Genomic DNA, 20,094 nt, shown 5'->3' with positions numbered 1-20,094 from the left:
TTTCCAACCTTGATTTCCACTTCAGTTAGGAAAAATATGGCCGGGATCAACTTTGGAACAAAAACCCCTAAAAAATCGTGTTTTTTTTTGAAAACTTGCTCATCTTGGCCATTATATGACCGTAGTGCACTATATCGATACATGCTGATACCGATACATACTGATACTGATACGTACTGATACTCACCGATATGTACCGATCGATGCATACCGATACTCATAGATACGTACCGATACATACCGAAACGTACATTTCATCTTGATTTTATATTTTCCATAGAGTATTGGTACGTATCGTATCGTATCAGTGCATATCGGTATGTATTGTAGGATATATATCGATACGAAAAGATTTTAAAAATTCCGTGTATCGTATCAGTGTGTATCGTATCGGTCGGCTAAATTTAAGATACGTATCAGAGGGTATCTTATCGGTATCGGAGATACTTTAAACCATGCCTGTAAGTACTCTTATTGCATCTCATTTTAGACTTCCAACTGCTCTTCCTCAAACAGATGCATAGGTGGAGTACATGTCACGTGTTCATACTCTAGTGCAGTTGGTCCATTATGTATGCTATGGTTTGCACTCATCCTGATATTTCACAAACTATCAATGTGGTGAACAAATACTTGTCATGTCCAGCACAAGGATTAAAGTATCGGTATCGATTTCCGTATCCATCGGCTAAAATTAAGTTACGTATCGAAGGGTATCATATCGTATCGAAGATATGCTAAGGTTATGCTAAAGATTCAAGGATTAAAGTATCGGTATCGATCGCAGTATCGGTCTTCTAAATTTAAGATACGTATCGGAGGGGTATCATATCGTATCAAAGATATTTAAAACCATCTGTCCAAGTAAAGCTCATTGGGAAGCAATGAAGTGGATACTTAAGTACTTGAAAGGGACCACTGGTGTTTGTTTAGAGTTTGGGAGGAATGGTGATAGTTTATCTGGTTATGTTGATTCAGATTATGCAAGTGATCCTGACAAGAGGAGGTCACTCACAGGCTATGTATTTACTCATGGAGGAAGTAAGGTTAGTTGGAAAGCTACTTTATAGGCTACAGTTGCATTATCAACTACTGAAGCAGAGTATATGGTAGTGACTGAGGCAATTAAAGAAGCTATTTGGATTAGAGGTTTGTTGGGAGAACTCAGCATGGATCATGAGGTGATGGTTGTCCATTGTGATAGCCAAAGTGCCATTCACTTAACTAATGATCAGATGTATCACGAGAGGATGAAGCATATTGATGTGCGGTATCATTTCATCAAAGAGATAATTGCTCAAGCCTCAAGGTAATATTCAAGTGTTGAAGATTGGTATTGAAGACAATCCAGATGATTTGTTGACGAAGCCTTTGTGTGCTAGTAAGTTCGAGCATTGCTTGAACTTATTTGGAGTTTGCCACTTTTGAGTTCAGCCCTTGAGAGGGCTATTGGAGAAGACGAAGATTTTAGATATTTGTTTGTTTGTTGGGAGGAGAATTCAAGCCAAGGTGGAGATTTGTTAAGTTTGTCTTGAATTCTGGACCCGTTTTGAAGATTGACCCTATCCGACAAATTTTGGTGGCAACCCGAATGGGAAATCTTATTTGAGCAAGTCATTGTAATTTGGGGGGTTTTCGAGCTAGGGTTTTAGGGCGAATTTTCTCACCGCTGCTTGGGTGTAATCTCTCTTCTACATAGTGAAACATCTTCTTCTTCGCCTGAAGACATAGCACACCACATCAGTGTGTGAACCTCGTTAAATCTGTGTATTGTGCGGATCTATCTTGGATTATTTTCGTTTTTCTTTGAGTTTGCTATAACATGTTGCAATAGTGCAACTTAACCGTTGCGCTACAGGCTTGCCCACTGTTATTGCCCCGAGTATATTTCTCAAAATTTTCACTGTGGAGGACCAGTTCATCATTTTTGTTCCATTTTGTCAAATATTCTGCATAATCATAAAAAGGATTTCGTCCACAATACCCGTCAATTGGACCTAAGGGGTTCAGAGGTCAGTCATGGAAAGCATCCTGAGGACACCAAGAGGAAACCCCTCAATCCCAAATATACTTGATAGCTAGCATTATTTTGTGGACAGATGCTCTCTCATTGATGAATAGAACTCCCCATGATTTAAAGACTTTATCCTGTAATTGGTGCAAATTTGGACTGCCTTTTCTCCTAGTTGTATGAGGTGCTTTGAGCAACTTAGAGGGCTCAAAGGGAGAATTTAGCAGAGAGTGGCACGGGGTTATCTTGTGTATTTTCTACATAACAAATTCTGGTCATTCATACTGTGGATCTCTCTTCCTCCTCGTTTCTACACTCTTATTCAGATTCAGCATAATAGTTTTGGAAAGAAAGGGAAGGGGGGGGGGGGGGGGACAGAGCACAAAAGGACCTCTTTCCTTAAAAATCTTACACATACAATTATCGAAAAAGGGAGAGACCCATCGTCTCCTGCCAGGCCTTCCCCTCTTGGTCCAATGGTGGCTCTTCAGACCGCTGGGCACAAGCGTTTCTCCCTGTTGTCCCAATCAACCTCTGTCTCTGAAGACGAATCATCTCCTTGATCCCCTTCACCTAGAGCTATGAGAGAGCCTTTTGCCACCGCCTCTGAATTCCCTAATGTTGATCTATTGCATAGATCTCCTATGCCTGCCTCTGTTGTTGCCGCCACTGATATCTCCAATGTTGATCTGCAACAGAGATCTAGTTCGCATGCCTCTGCTGTTGACGGTAATGGGAGCGCTGTGACTGATAGCTCCTCTTGCCATGAGTTGCCTCTATCTTCCTCTGTAGCTAGCATTTCTGCCTCTGACCCCTGTGCCCCTTTTGAGCCTCCCACATTACCTGCTCTATTCTCTTATACAACCATTCACCGACACTACCTATAACCACTCTTCCTTCAACCCATCACAACCCAACCCGACCCACTATCCTACACCTACCCAAACAACCAACTGATCCAGATTCTCTCAACCCACACCCTTTAATCGGGTGCTCCTCTCCCTCTGGGAAACTCCCCCTCGCTTGGTTGCCCCTCTTACCCCCTTCGGGTCCATCGCTACATCAGCCTGCCACGTCTACCTTGTCTTCCACATCCTCTTTGCTAGCCACATCTGCCTCCTCTATTAGCACCCAGTTTGCCTGCTCTGCCAAGTCTCCCTGCTCCGCCACGACTGCCTGCAACACCTCTACTACTCGCTTCTCTGCCACAATTGCCTTCTCAGCCATGTCTGCTACCTCCGCCTCGTCTGTGACTGCCTGCTCCTCCATGTCAGCTGCAACTGCTTCTTCCTTGCCCTCGATAGCTCTGACTGCCTCATCCTTTGCATCGCATCTTTGATTGCCCCCTCCTCAGCCATGACTTCTTCCTTCTTCGTCCCCTTGACCACGGCTGCGATGACCATTTCCTGGGGCTCCTCCCCTGTTGGCCTTCTTCCAGGATTGACCTTCTCGCTTGCTACCACACCCTCTGATGGTGCCTTCTGTGATTCTCCATACAACCTCAACTGACTGTGCTGCCCCTTCTATGTTGCCGATCTCCTCGTCTTTGGCCCCCTGCACTGGCCTCTTGACTGGTCCTGCCTCTATGCTGCCCCCCTTCCAGGATTCAAGACCTACTTAGACGGAACTCCCTTAATGCTGCCTCCTCAAATCTCTAGTCTGCTCAGGCCCCTCCTGAGCACTTTTTGGTTGATGGAATTTTAGCCAACCCCATCCCCCCCCCCAACCCTAGGCGTGCTCCCCTTGATGCTTCAAATGTTGTCCCTAAGAAGGCCAATATATCTTCTAGATCCTCCTCTGTGGCCACTGGGTCTGCCAAGGCTTTGCTCCCCAAAGCTCCATCCCCCCCCCAGAGAATATCATAGGAGATTGAAGTCAAAACCCTCCCCTGTCCCGCCCCCAAGGCCCCTTCCAACTCAGGGAAGCTCTTGCTGCCCACCCTTCTCATTCAAGATGATCCCCTAGATCGTATGGAATGTCAGAGGTCTTAATTCCTCTACCAGCATGTTTTTATCGATTCCGGCATCAAATCCTCTAAAACAGCAATTTGCCGCCTCCTTAAAATCACGGTTCTCAAAGCAAATGCTCCCCGCATTTTGGCTTCCATTGCCCCCTCCTAGTCTTTCAGTTCCAACTATAGCCATAACCCGAACGGCCATATCTGGATTCTGTGGAACCCCTTGCTTCTCAATATTTCCCACATTTCCTCTTCCTCCTAGGCCATCCACTTCTCCTCCTCTCTCTCTCTCCCTTTTTTCAATGTCATTTATGCCCTCAATCATGCACTTAATAGGCCCTTTCTTTGGGTGACCTCCGCTCCTTCACCCCTTCTGCTGCTTCCCACTCCTAGGGCATAGGAGATTTCAATGTGGTCAAAAGTTAGTCATGAGAAGATGGATGGTGTCCCTATTGATTCTTCCTCTATTGATGACTTCAATAAGTGTATCGAAGACATTGGCATTAATGACCTAGATGGTCTAGATCTAAATTCACCTGGCATAATTGCCGAGGTGGCTCGGACCGTGTGGCTTGCAAGCTTGACAAAGCCCTCGACAATGAAGTCTAGCTCAATTCTTTCCCTCTTCTCATCCCTGCTACGACCTTCTGGGCATCTCTGATCACTCTCCCATCTCCCTCTAGGTGCAGCCTCACATCTCCTTTGGTCCTAAGCCCTTCAAATTCTTTGATATGTGGGTCCTCCATCAGGATTTTCTTCCCTTGGTGCATGATTCTTGGGCCATCCTTGTCCCTGTTCATTCTTCCCCCCTCATTGCGTTCACCAGAAAGCTCAAAAATGTCAAAGAGGCTCTCGAAATCTGGAACTCCAACATCACTGGCAACATCCCCACTCATGTCTCGACTAGTTAAGAAAAGTTGAACGTCATTAAATCTAGGCTCCAACTCGACCTCCATAACCTCTCCCTTGCGGAGGAGAAGCCGGTCTCCTCAAAGCTTTCCTCCCTCCTTGCCTAGGAAGAAAGTTTTCTCCAGCAAAAATCTAGAATCAAATGGCTTGAGCTTGGTGACTTTAATTCAGCCTACTTTCATATATATATATATATATATATATATGAAAGGCCTGTACCAATGCCAGACCATTACCAAGCTCCTCTTCAGTGCTGGTACGGAGCTTCTGTTGCCTAAGGAGATCAAATCTAAGGCTGTCTCTTATTTTGATAATCTCTTCCATCCCTCTCCCCCTTCCCATCCTCCCCCCTTTCCCCAGGATCTCCTTACAAGTTCATCACAGACCACCTTCTCCCTTCCCTCCACGCCATCGCTTTAGATGATGAGATCCTGGTGGAGGTGCTCTCCCACAAATCCAACAAAGCCCCTGGTCTTGATGGATTCAGTATGGGTTTCTTTTCGTCTTGTTGGCATATCATTCGAGATGATCTCATCTTTGCCATTAGGAGCTTCTTCCTGAATCCTAGCCAAATTAAAGGAATCAACCATTCCCTTCTTTACCTCATCCCTAAGAAAGAGAGAGTAGAGGTTATGCCTGACTTCAAACCCATCTCCCTTTGCAACCTCCTTTATAAATTCATCGCCAAATCTTGGCTAATAATATTCAAACTGTCATTAAATCGCTGGTCAACCCCAACCAATCGGCCTTTATTATTGGTAGAAGCTTAACGGATAACATCATTCTTTGTTATGAGATGGTCAGAGGATTTGACCACAAGTCCCATTCCACCAATGCCCTCCTCAAAATTGACATTCATAAAGCCTTTGACCCAATTCGTTGGATTCCATCTCCAAAGTCATGTTGCATGTCTTTTCCTCCATTTGTCCACTGGATCTATTCTTGCATTTCCACCCCTCGCTTCTTTATTTTGGTTAACAACGTCCTACTGGTTACTTCTCTTCCTCTATTGGCATCAGGCAGGGATGTCCTCTCCCCCATTCCTCTTTTCTTTAGCTCTTGAGGTCTTCTATCGCTCCATCCAATCCTCCACTGACCAGCACCTCATCTCCCCCCATTCCCAATTGCAAAGCTCTCATGCACACCCACCTTGCTTTTGTTGATGACCTTATGATTTTCTCAAAAACGGACCCCTCTTCCATATCTAGCATTATGTCCTCTCTCCACATCTTTGAATCCCTTTCTGGTCTCCGCATCAACCTCCTCAAATCTAGACTCTTTCTTTCGAGGGTCTCTAATGCTCGCCAAACCCATCTCCTTGCCCTCACTGGCTGCTCCTTTGGCTTTCTCCCAGTCAAATACCTGGGTCTTCCCCTGATCTCCTCTCACCTTTCCTCCCATTATTGCTCCCCCTTGCTTCATCTTAGAGGAAAAGCTTGCAGCTCTGGAAAGGTAAGTTACTCTCTTATGCGGTCGCCTTGTCCTCGTTAAATCAATCCCCAATCCTTGTACCTCTATTGGTCTGGCATTTTCGTCCTCCTTCCGCCACCTCCAAAGCCCCTGACTCTCTCCTCTGCTCCTTCCTTTTGGAAAGGAGCCGAGCCTCCAAATTCCTTCATCCAATAAGCTGGTCTAATGTTTGCTGCCCTAAATCTGAAGGGGGTCTGGGCTTGAGACAAACCACGGATGTCAATGTAGTAAGCATCCTTAAGCTCATCTGGAAAATTGCCTCTAAGCACCCCCAGTATTTGGGTCTCTTGGGTCTACTCCCCACTAAAAAATGACACCCTTTGATCTGCCTTCCCTTCCTTTGATGCTTCCTGGATCTTGCGTAAAATCCTTAGCTTTAGACCCTTAGCCATTGAAGCTTTCTCCTATGTCATTGGCAACGGCTCCTCCTCCCTTTGGTTGGACCATTGGCACCCCTCTGGTATCCTCTCCCAGGTTACTCCTAGAACCATCTGTTCCTCCTACCTAAGCAGACCTACTTCGATGGACTCCATTCTCTCCCCTGATGGTTGGTCCCCCCCAGACACCCTCCTCCCCTTGCTAACATCTGGCCCTCCCTCCCATCTGTTTGGCTTCCCTCCTACTCGGGTTTGTTCACCTTTACCTTTGATTGGGATTTCATCCATTTAAAAGGCCCTCTTATGCCATGATGCAACATCATATGGTTTAAAGGCCACATTCCTCGCCACAGTTTCACTACCTGGCATGCCATCTCTAACTGCCTCCATATGCAGTCTTTCCTCATCTGCCGGCACATTCAGGTCTTCCCCTCCTACTGTCTTCACTAGAATGGCACCGAAGATGCCGACCATCTCTTCTTCTATTGCCTTTTCTCTACCTCAATCTGGAAGAGAGTCCTGTCCTTCGATTGGTCATCCAACAGGACTATCCTTCCCTTGTCTAGAGAATGGATCTGGGTTGATTTGACTTTCAGTGGTCTATCATTTGTGATTTTGTGGGGAAGCTTGCCTTTGATGCAACCATCAACCATATTTGGATAGAGCAAAATCTTTATAAATGGACTTCCAACTCTCGATCTTTTGACAAGATTTAGAAAGCCATCTACTTCGATATAAGCTCCAAACTTGGCTGTCTCTGTCATTGTCCAGTTCATGATTCCCCAAGGAACATGCTTATTGTTGTCTCCTGGGGCTTCCCCCCATCTATCATCCCCCCCTTGATGTTCCCCCCTTTCTGTAGGGCTTTGCCCCTCGTTGCTGCCCCCTCCCCCTAAGGGTTTGCCCCTTTTGGCCCCTCCCTCTCTCATTTGTATTTTCTTTCCTCTTGGTAATGAATTCATTTATTCATCCAGAAAAAAAAAGCGGGGGGGCTCATATTTACAAATATAGAAAAATAAAGACTACATCTAGAAATTAGCACCAAAGATAATTGGTAAGAAACAATGGATTCTTCAATGTGAACATCAAAAAGTTTTCATCAGTTTTTTTATTCCTGATGAGTCAACCTTTTACTAGATCTGCCAAAGAAAAAAAGGATATACAAAGGCTTCAAGAAACAGATGCTACACAAAAAGCCTGAAACACTACATAAGAAACTTCCGCTGTTAGCTATTGAGGTAATGTACCTATTTTTTACATTACTTTTTCTGGGTCTTCATGTTAAGAAAAAAGGCAGGGGGAAAACTGGGAAAGCATTCTATAATGTGAACTGCACAAGATAAAGAGAAATTAGCAATAAATTTTTTGGGTAAATAAATATTCATTACCAAAGAAGAAGGAATGAAAGGGGGCCCCAAAAGGGGAAGAATATACAAGGCACAAGGCCCAAAGAAAAAAAAATACACAGACATCCCTGCACTAGAAAGAGTGCAGGAGGTTCCAAGAGCCGACAATTAGCCGATTTCTGTGTGAGTCAACACATCTGAAAGGCACCGTAGACAGTTTGCTTTTGACATCAAAAGAGATGGAGTCACAAATCTGCTGAAATGATCTAGAGTAGGAAGTCCGTCTTCTGAGATTGCGCTCCAACCAAATGTGGTGGATGGCAGCGCCAAACACAAGCCTACTCACTCTGTCTCAAAGGAACCTCCAAAGGTCATGTCGAACCAGATCCACTCACTCTAAAACAGAAAACCCTTTATCTGTAGGGCCAACGAGTAAGAAGGCCAGTCCAAATCTTAGAGGAGAAAGGACAGGCTCAAGAAGAGGTGCTCCACATCTTCAATGGCATTCCAGCAAAGGATGCATGGAGAGACAGGAATATGCTTCTAAATGAGAAAGGATTGCGTTGGAAGGCAATAAGAGAGGCCACGACAACATGAGAAGCTATAGTGAGTTATATGAGATTTGAAACAAACCAAATTGCGCCAAGAAAAAGAGAGCCTCGAGTTCGAGTTCTTGTGAGATTCCAAGCCGACTTTAAACTAAAAAGCATATCACCCCTACCAACCGACCTCCTAGAGATGCCAAGGAGGGAAAGACCAAATAAGACCCAATTGGATGGAGGAAGCACTTGGGGGGCCCAATCACTATCCAAGATGATGTCAGAGACTATGGCAAGTCTGGCCAAACCCAAACTATAGATAGCTCAGTCACCCACCAAATGAAGGAGAATGCCAAGGGGGTGCCAAGTATCAAGCCAAAGTCTAGTGGAAGAAGCATCATCGATCAAAGTAGTGATAGATCCAAAAGCATGAGGCCTGAGTTTCAGAATCTTTCTGATGCGGATCCGGGTTTCAAGGACTGAAATCGGATCGCTTAGGGCCCACAATATAGTAATAAACTCAAATAATAAGGAGTAATGGCAGTTCTGTAAATAAATGAAACTTTAGAAAGGAGTGTGATGTAGGGGGTTCCTAGGTGACCAGGTCTCCTACAAGATTAACTAACTAGGTAGGGTTAACTCAAGGAACTTGGGTAGATAGGACAAAAAGATACTCAACAAATAAAATTAAGCATGCAAAATAGAATGAGACTAATAAACAAAGTAGCAAAAAGCAATAATAATCTAGGCGGAAAAACATATAAACTCTTACTTAAGCTTCAAGTGGGGACATGGGGAAAAGAACAAACGTCATACGAATGTTAGGTTCAGCACAAATCAATCCAAACACCAAATAAGATATGCAAACAATCAATGTCCTCTAGCAGCCAACTAAAATAGAAAAATCAGCAAAGGTTTTGGAAACATAACAGTGATGAAACGTCTTAAAACAATGGGTAAAAATAGACATAAGCAAAAGGGCATAGACTGGTTTCAATGTTAATGGGCTGCAACATGTAACAGGGATATATGGAGGTGGGAGGGGTTTAGTTTAATTAGTTACCTTGTTGCTGTCCTGGTCTGAGGAGTAAAGAAGAAGTCGAAGTCCTCCAAAATAAAGAGTTGCAGTCCAACCTACTTGATGAAGAATAGCAATTCCGATTGTTGGGGAAGTTCCAGCAGCAACCCAATTGGGGTTTTCTCGATGGAGATAATCTCCACTGATGGTGAACAATTTCTGCAATAGGGCAGCAGCAACAGGAAAGACAGAAAACAGAAAAGAGAAGGATGAAGGGTGAGAAAGGGAGAAAGGAGAATGAGAGAGAGAGTCGTGAGAGAGAGAGGAGGCGTGAAACAGAAGGAGACCGAGAGTGAGAGATGAGAAAAGGGAGAGGGGAGAGAGAGAAATCGTGGGGGAGGGTTTGGGGGCTGTTTTTCCTTCAAAGTGGCAGACTCGTAATTAGATGGAACTAAAGGCCAAGCTACAATATGCTAGTAAAAGGGTAATTTAGGAACCAGGGAGAAAATAGGACAAGAGACAATAAGGAAATAAAATTGAGAGTAGTATGGTCAAATCAGGGTTTTAAAAGACCTAAACAGCAGCCCACGAATTTTCAGTCTTCTTCTCCTTGTCGTGAGAACCAGAAACCAGTGGAACTTGAAGAATCAAGCTTCAACCAACAAAAATCAAGCCTCAACAGTTCTGAAATTCCAGATTTAATGTCGCCCAAGCCTGCTGGATTAATCCTAACCAGTACAGTTCAAAGACTCAAGAAAATACTTGGAATATAAAGTCTGAATCTTGGAACCAGCGATGTTGCAGGTATGGTCTGCAACTGACTTTAACTCTTGTGATTACTGGGTTCTTTGGAGAGCAATGGACAAGGGTATGGATCGTAGGCAGAAGCTTCTCCTTTGGCCAGAACTGGAATGCAAATAAAACTCTGTCGGAGGAGTTCCTGCAAGCCCTCTTTTGTTTTCTGAAATCACCCCGGAAGAGAAGAGGAACAAAGCCCAGTGATGAGGTCGTGAACAGAGAATAGAGGGTAGGAAAGAGAAAACCAGCAAGAAGAAGGAGAAGATAAGAAGGGAAAAAGGAAATAAGAGAGAAAAATCAGAAACAAGAGAGATGGGGGTCACAGCAGGCCATATTCAGCCAAGCAAAACATTCAATTTTTTTCAAAAAAACTTCAAATCTCAAAACTGAGTTCTTCTCTATTACATGACTAATATAAAGGAAAAATTAAACAATTAATGGAAACTACTTGAAAATGGAAACTATTCTAAAATTAGAAGCTAGCTAATTTAAAAAGAAATTAATTTTAAAACAATAGAAAATCAAATCAAAAGATATTTCTTTCCTAAGTCCATCGTGCAACTGCATCACTTTCTCCAGACCCAAGAAGCATCTGAGAAAATGGGATTCGTCTAGATAGTCATTACGGAGATACCAGACGAGTTGACATCTTTAATGTGCCTTAGGCCCAACATCCCTCCTCTTTGGGGAGGCAAACAGAAGCCCAAGAGATGTGGTGGAGAAACTTGGAGCAGTTAGATACTTCCCAGAGGAAAGAGCACATAAGAGATTCAAGCTTCACAATAACTACCTTAGGAAGACTGAAGATTCCTGACCAATAAAAATAGGTGGATTAAAGGACCAATCTGATCAACTCATGACGGCCTGAATAGAATAACAACTTACCCTTCCAAACCTGAAGTCTCTCATGCGTGAGGTAAAGCATGGGGTTACAATGGTAGTCAATCTGGATGGGATCAAAGGCAGCCCCAGATATTTGACTAGAAGGGAGCTAAGGGAGAAACCAGTCAAATCTTTAAGACAATCCTTGCACAAGAGGGCCTCGTCACCCATTCGGTGGAGATGAGCAAAGAGATTGTATGGACATTGATTGCTTGTTTACCTATGTTGGCTGATTGAGTTTGAGTAGAAGGGATAGCCACAGCAGAGGGAGTGGGCACTAGCCCCCATCATTTTCCACAGAGAGCACCTGGTCGGAGTATTGTACTGGTAGTGGTTATAGTCAATTCATTGGCATGGGATATGACTATAGTTCATGTGTTCCTAGTTTTGAGTACGACGCTTGGTCACAACCACAGGGAGGACATACCGGATCATCCTTTGTGGGCAGCTTCTTCTCTTACCCAACCCAACCATACATGTTGCCGGAAGCATCAGGTCTCAATCGCTCAGGGGCGGTTTCTTCTTCTTCATAGCATGGTGATTGGTGACCTATACCCTGGGATAGGTTACCTTCAGTATGTAGATGAGTCAGTTTACATGGCAGCTATGGAGGACTACATTCGTTACTTCTAGCACAATATGGGATGCATTTGTTTTGTAGTCAGAGTAAAATGCACTTCGGCTCCATCGGACGATGAGTGAACTCAATCCAAGATTATACTTCATTTCAGTAGATAGTAATATTGATCAGTGTTGTATTGCTCATTTATTTGGGACTTGGGAGTAATATACTTAAATGTCTACGTGAACTCTATTTTGTAAGTTGAACTTTGTTCTACTTTTATATCACTATGTCGTAAGTCACGAGTTAATTAATCAATATTATGTTTCTTCATGGCATGGATGCATTATTTAATTGTTTCATTACCATACTCTGTCTCATATTAGTAAAAAAATGGGTAGAATAGGCAATATAACATAATGTATACAGAACAATTCGACGGTTATTGCCAAACAAGGGTGCGACTCTAAAAGACCACCATATGTCACTTTTTTTTGCAAAGTGAAGTTCTAAATATGTTTATTTACCTTTAAATATAAGCTTCGCACCAAGTTTTAGATCATAATATGGTTGTTTGACCACCAAAACAAATTGGAAAGAAAAAAAATCAACTCACCGAAATTGAAACCACCGAAACGAGACGAGATTTTAAACCTTGTGAATGTTGATGAGTCGACAGATAAGTTGGCAAAGCAAGGGGTTATGAGGCCCAGATTATGCTTTGGGGATAATATTTCTCTATGTTTTGATTGCATTTTTCTATCTATGGGTGGTTTTTTTGGTTTATTTCTCTCTTACATTGTCGTTGTCGTATCATTAGTGCGTACCTCCAGTTTGAGTTCCTCTCTTCTTCTTTTTTCCCCTTCCAATAAAATTTTTTACACCCAAAAACATGTTCCAGTCAATGCACAAAACCATAAAATCGTTACTAGTCCAAATTCCCTAATAAAAATAAAAGAATCCAATCAATGCACAAGACCAGCCAAGTTTAAGGGTCCAACCACCTGATCAATCCATCTCAAAACATAGAAGCAAGAATACATTTAATCAATTGTATCTATCATTGATAACTTGTTATTGCACTCCTACCAAATCCTCCAAAAAATGGCACAAGGTGTGATCTTCAAAAACAAGCAATGCATTCACAGTTTTCCAAGTTAACTGGAATTCTCAAATATGTAAATAAAATTACCTTAGAACTCCAGCAAACATGAATGGCACAACCACGTCTCCATGGAGAGCCAAAATCCAACGAATTGGTCTACTAAACATGACCTGCAAGAAGAGATAAAGAGAGCGATGTATAGGGGATATTAGAAAAGGGGGAGAAAGAAAGCATCCATGGCAGCCATCGACTTCAACCAAAACATAGTCTCAAATTCATTCAAATCTGTCTGTTACTAGTGTATTACATAGCTTATAAAAGAAAACCAAAGCAATAAAATTGGAAGTTCACTCAAATGGACACTAAACTAATTGGCAACTGAAAATAAAAATTCAATCTAAATAAAATACTACCAAACTAATTTCTAACTGAAAAAAAGGAAAGTAAATCAAAACAGATTTCTAAACCAAAAAGATTCCTTCCATCGCCCAACTGCATCATTCTGATACGTATTAATAAATTTTATTCATCAAGAGAGGGGGCTTGGGGGGAGGGGATCCTTAGTTTTAGAATCTAAGAGATTTTGGCTCAGAGAATAGGAATTTTTGGTAGACTTCAAAGTGTTATTTATCGCCCCTCGAATTCTGTTTTCCCCCTTTCATCACTTTGTTTTGAATACTGAAGACCCATTCAAGTCCTGTGGAAGACCTATTGAAGATCCACACATCAGCAACAAGTTTGAGGACCTGAATACATCTTGTTTTCCCTGATCGACACTGGTTTTCTGCTAGGTTTTTGACCTGCTGTTTATCCTCTGTTTCTACCAAGCCTGTGGCCAGTTGCAGCCACACTTCTGGGTGACTATTAGAGGACCTAAGAGAGAGACTCAACCAGGAGGACGGAGGACTGGAAGGCCTTTTGAAGCTGCTGCTGAAATCTCCCTCGCGACATACTGATTCTACCGCCCAGATCTGGTTCAGGTCCTTCGATCTCTTTGTTGCATACTACTCCAGGTTGAACATAGAGCTGTTGGAAGAGCAGGTTGTGGTGAAGCTTTGCCTGGAATATCGGACTCAGTCGACAGGTATCAGCAAGGTTCTCCTTCTGTTTCTGTTTCCCTATCAGCAAGCTTTGCCTAGAATATCGGACTCAGTCGAGCAGGTTGTGGAATATTGTCTAGAAGTTGAAGACAACCCCAATAGAATCGTGTTTTATTTTAGAGATACTTGTTTGATTTTACACTTAAGCCCCAGTGACCTAATATTCTCCTATTCTATTGAAATTCCAGAATCCCCCCCTTCTTCTAATTTTTTCCTTCAGTTTGACCCTAATATCTATTTCCATCTATTTTAAGTGCTAGAGTTGTGCCTGAATTTACAAGAATGCCCCTATTCCTTTGAAAATTGTTTCAGCTGTTAATTGTGGGCCCCTAAGCGATCCGATTCTGACTATTTGGAATCCGGATCCGCATCACAGAAGAAAGAGAAACAAGTAGGGTACAACCCCACAAGAAACAAACTAATACAACAACAATCAGAATAAAGATAAATGAAGATATATGAAGATATAAGCGTGAAGTTGACTGATGACATTTACAATATTGGGTAAGGACCTATATACACAAAGGGGTGCAAGTTTGGCTTAATGAGCCCGAGCCCACCCGAAGCCCGCTCAAATTTAAGGGCCTGGGCTGGGCTAGGGTTGGAATTTCCAGTTGTGCAAGGTAGGGGCCATGGATTATCATAATTTGCAATTAACATCCACCATCAATTTATATATGAAATATAAAAATATATATATACACACACACACACACACACACATATATAGGTAAAAATATATATATATATATATACATATATATTTTTTTTTTGTGTAAAAAATAACATGCAAATGACAAAAATAGGGCCAAGACCAGCCCGCACTAAGCCTGACAGGACAGGCCAGGGCTTGAGTGAGATATTCCAGCCTAACCTCAAGTCGTGTCTGGGCTAAGCCCTACTACTCTGATTTATCTAGGGATGTCTTAGTTGCTTCCACCATCACCAATGGTGCTTCTCCCCTCCCCTGCCTCCCCCACCCCCTGTCATTTGGTTCTTCTTGCCCCCCTCCCTCCTCGGCTCCATGGCAGTGGAGACAGTGTCATTTGGTCTCCCTTGTCCTTAGGTCACTTCAGATCCTCTTCAGCTTCGGATTTTGTTTGATCGAGAGGCCCTTCAGCTCCTTGGCACAAGATTGTTTGGTTTAGAGATCATATCCCCCATCACAGCTTTACCGTCTAGATCTCTCTCTAATTGCCTCCCTACGCAGTCCTTCCTCATTTGTCGACACATAAATGTCCCTCCATCCTGCTGCCTTTAATGGAATGGAGTAGAAGACACCAATCATCTCTTTTTTCAGTGCTCCTTCTCCTCCATTGTCTGGAAGAGTCCTCAGTAGTTGTAGGCCCGCCAGTAGAAGAATTCTCCCCCTCCAGAGAGAATGAATATGGGTAGATATGACTTTTGTGAGAAACTACATTTGTGACATTGTTGGGAAGCACACCTTTGGTGCCACTATCAACCCAGCTAGATGAAACACAACCTTCGTAGATGGACTTCCAACTCCAGATCATTTGATAAGATTTGGAATGCGAGCCATCTACATTGATGTTTGTTCTAAGCTCGCCTCAACCCCATCCCACTGAAAGGGATTCTCCAAGAAGCATGCTTATTGTTGTGTTCTAGGGTATGCCCTCATCCATCTTCCTGCCTCCCAGCCCCCCCCCCCCAATGGTTTGTTACTTTGTTTAGCTTGTTACTGCTTTGTTTTGTATTCTTTTTATTTTTTTCCCCTCGGGGCCCTTGTATATTCTCTCCCTTCTCTTTGGTAATGAAGGCAAAAAGAACCCTGTCTACTGCGCTCTCCATGCCCAGAGGCTGTGAAAAGATACCCCTGCCCCCAACAGCCTGCCCCTTGTGTTTGGGCATGGGAGAACGCAAGCAGACAGGGTCCCCACACTCACTAATGCCTTCATTATTCACCACCACCCCCCCCAAAAAAAATGGGAGGAAACAAAAAAAAATATTAATAGGAAAGACAAACAGACAGTGCAACGAGAGAGAAGCAGACGTTGGTGTAACACAGAAAACATTAACAGAACCTGAGTCCATTGCTTGCAGCGTTCATCGGAGCTCTCAATGAGGGACAAGATGGGATGAGATCAAAATCCTCGTCAGATCATAAAATGCCCTTATTTATGGGGCTACTTTTGAGCACCATGGCTTGCATGAAATTAAGAACAAAAGATTCCCCAAGTTTTTGAAATATTTTCAAACAAACCCTTTAAGCAGCCCCCCCCCCCTTTTTCTTTTCTTTTATCAAAATCTCCTCAGTCTCTTCCTCTTGCATACACTCAGCAGGAAGAACATGGTCCCTACAAATCAGATGATAACCCATATCTCATCTGAATTTAAGTATACTTGAAGAACTAGACCATGGAGGGGTAGTCTTTTCCCAAATAGCCTTCTTGAGAATCAGTTTGCACAGCAGAAAATTGAATAAAGAATGAAACTGAGATTTAAGAGTACTTGAAGAAAAATCTCTGACCTTCCAATGTTACTGTTCACTTGTTTAGAACTTAGAAGGTGCAGGAGCCTGACTAAAGAATCAACCTCCCACTCATTTATTTCACGCCTTACAAGAAACTTCCACGATGTAAGAAAAGGCATAAGATCAAAATTATTGCACACCTGTGACCTTTTGTTGACAGCCAAATCCTATACTAATGAAACTCCAAGGCTACATAAACCTCCACAGATCACCTATAGTTGTAAAATCTGATCTTGCTATGCTACCCATCCCCAATTTTAGTTTAATCTGCTCCTAGAACAATTGATTGAACTGCATCATGCATTCCACTTGCAGCTTATACCATATCTAGCAACACTCCTCACGGTTAAGTCCTTAGCAACTTCAATAGGAGAGATTTTTTAATTTACTCTAGACGTACATGCAGTCCACCTTTCTCCCTCACATGAAAATTTAATCAGTGTACAGATGACCTATAAATCTCACTCCACTTCCTGATTAAAAAGTCATCCCACTATAGTTATAAGATTTTAGTGGTTTAAATTTTTAATTCTACAAAATATTCCATCAAGGCAAAATGAACTTTGAGCAGCCCACCTGGGAAGGCCTTTGATAAGTTATGCTAGGCTCATCAGACAAACACTAGGAAACCCATGAAAACACAGAATCACAGTGAACCAGAAACTGCAAGATTATGAACAGAATAGAGAAATACTCTTGATCAGGTCAATGAATGGGACTAAAATTACAGTTGAAGGTCAGTCTCTAGGCTGATTGTATGCCTAAAATCTCCGGTTCATCCAATGTTTGGGTTGGGAGAAACAGCCAGAAACAGGAAAAAATATATATATATGTTTCACCAACATAGATCAGGAAATTTTGAATAACTTTTAATCAACAAACCTGATGGACTCCAAATTATAGTCGAATGTAGAACAGGGGGAAAGGAAATAAAATCCATCCCAAACAAATGACTGGATTGACTGGTAATGATGACAAAAAAATCTGAGATCTGAAACTGAGATAAAAATTGGGCAGAATAGAGACGACTACTGACCAAGTATATAACACAATGAATAAGAATAATAAGTGTACCAAGGATGAAGTTCAGAAAAGTTTGACAAGTCTCCCACATATACACTGGAATCACTGCCGGAACTTGAAGAAGATAGAAGGGAGGGGATATGACCAGGGCTTCACCACCACTGGCCTGCAGGAAAGGCAGTACCACCTTGGATTGCACTTGTTTCACCACAAGAGCTACTCTCAGCATCCCCACCGAAGACAAGACATTCAATTGATCAAAAGCCAAAATTCCTGGGGGTAGATGCCTCTTGTTGCATTTATAAATATAACTAAAAGCTATTACAATTAATATCCTCCATGTGTGGAGGCCTCTAGGCAGAAAAAGAAACCAAATCTCCAATATTTTTATTACATGAAATAGGAAGTCTACTTTCCAAAAGAAATACTCAGAAATAGAAACTAAGTAATGCTAACACAAAATAAAAACTAAGGATCTTCTCTTAGATCCAGCCACTACTTCTAGAAACTCTTCCCCACGCAAGGCAGCAACCAAACTCCAAAATATCTTCCCCATGCAAAGATCTGAATCAGACCCACACAATCTAGTAAATCTTCTAAATGCTATTCTGGACATATCTCCAAAAAACTCTGTAAACTGTGTTGAATCGCAGGCCATGTTGTGGGGCAGAACATGGGCTTACTGTAAACAATTTGGGCTTTAATATGAACCAGATTATGGGCTTTAGATGGGCTGGGTGAGCTTACCTACAAGGCTATAAGCCGAAAAAGGGACTTACCTGGGCTTGTGATAGCTTCAACCAGTGGCCGTGTACTGCATCAGCATTCCTGTGTGGTCCGCCCTTATTGTGCCACATGACAAATGATGTGGTTATTCCAACCAACAGATAGAGAGGACATGGTCTTCAGGGCCTAATTCAATCAAAGACCTCCATGTATTCACATGCATCCCCATGTATGTCCATCAGTCCATGCATGTCTGCAGTACCTGTACTCTGAACACTAGTGTGCACAGATTTTTCAACCCTCTGTTTTGCCACTTGGCAAACTCCATTTGGGCTCAAATTTGATTCATGAGAAAGGGACCGTGGGGTCTACCTGTACATAAAATTTGGGCCCTAACTGACTGACACATGGCAGATATTTGGGCCCCCCAGAAAGGCCTTCCTACCTTGGCTGTGCAGCAAACAGGGTCTCTTCAATTAAATAATAGAAATAAAAGTATCATTTATAGCATGTGATCCATAAGAAGGTATACAAAAGCATCCATGAAAATTACAATCAACTCAAGAAAGGAAGGCTAAAGGCGTACACAAACAAAAAAGACAAGTCAGTCAAGCTGACCAGAAATATAACAGCTTGTAACAGATGCACAAAACTAGCAGATAGTAAGTAATGAGTATGCATTAGGGCAGAATGCAGTTTTGACATACAAACTTTCATTTTGGGAAACATAACCTAAACATTATACCGTTGTTACATGAACATATGCCCAGGGAAATACTTCACATAATCTACAAACTGATAAAAATAATCACAATAGGAGAACAGACCAGTAAGCTATCACAGAAATTAGAAAACTAAAGAAAAAATTAGTCGAATATGCACACCTGAGAGTTCCATCGCATTGATTTTGGAAATGATATCTTACTAATTGTACCAGGTAATTCTTCAGATAGAACCTAGGGAAAAACGAGACAACACTGGTAAAGCCATCCTTCGAGACTAAACTAACAAGCTAAGAAGAAATTTTTTCAACAAATACACGAATTTGTAAAACATTTATACCAGGAGGCTTCCTAGAAAATTAAGGTCTTAAAATATCTAAAGTCGCTTTCTGGGAAGATTTAGACCCTGCGAATATTTTTCCTTTCTTTAACTTTCTTAAAAATGACTGCAGAAGAGAGTAACTGTGAAGATTCCTCGATTAAGTCCATAGCATCTCCTAGAGACAATAAAGCTAGAAATATTGACAGGGAAAAGCTTCTAAGTAAACTTTTCCAACTTCACCCCACAACCCTCCAGACAGGATGGGAAAGCAAAGATGGTTTAACTGATTCAATGAAATCATCATAGCTTCACAGAAACTACATATTTTGTTAGGTGAATAAATAATTCATTACCAAAGAAGAAATACAGAGGGGCCCAAGAAAGGGGAAGAAAAAAAATATACAATACAAGAGGTAATCCACTTTACTATGTAGTGTTACATATTGCCTTTTAGGAAGAACTTGACCTTACTTGGGAACTTTATCTTTTCATCAGAAGATTCATAAGGTAGGAGCAAAGCTGCTGTAGAATTAAAAGAATGTTCTATCCCTAGTATCTGAACATAGGAGCCCAAATAAACTTTCTCAATTTGAGACAAGGGCAGGACTGAAAACATCCTTATTTGCACTAATTCTGAAACAATCAAGGCACAAGCTCCCAATATATTTGGTTTTTATTTTGAGTGTTATAATTTGTGATTTCATATATTAGTAGTTTAGTCGTAGGAGTAGTGGAT

General features: G+C 42.1%; 1 protein-coding gene across 1 annotated transcript in view; it reads right to left on the bottom strand.

The window, feature by feature from the left end:
• The window catches only part of LOC122070081 (glycine--tRNA ligase, chloroplastic/mitochondrial 2), an 87,004-nt gene that overhangs the window by 32,980 nt on the left and 33,930 nt on the right, over positions 1–20,094 (bottom strand). The window contains exons 17-18 of the mRNA XM_042634180.1: positions 19,199–19,270; positions 13,062–13,144 (exon numbers count right to left, since the gene is read on the bottom strand). Coding sequence (XP_042490114.1) covers positions 13,062–13,144; positions 19,199–19,270 — 155 coding nt within the window. The remainder of the gene's footprint in view (positions 1–13,061; positions 13,145–19,198; positions 19,271–20,094) is intronic.

The sequence above is a fragment of the Macadamia integrifolia genome, unplaced genomic scaffold (assembly GCF_013358625.1).
Source record: "Macadamia integrifolia cultivar HAES 741 unplaced genomic scaffold, SCU_Mint_v3 scaffold817, whole genome shotgun sequence".
Lineage (NCBI taxonomy): Eukaryota > Viridiplantae > Streptophyta > Magnoliopsida > Proteales > Proteaceae > Macadamia > Macadamia integrifolia.
This window is presented reverse-complemented; position numbering and strand designations above follow the sequence as displayed.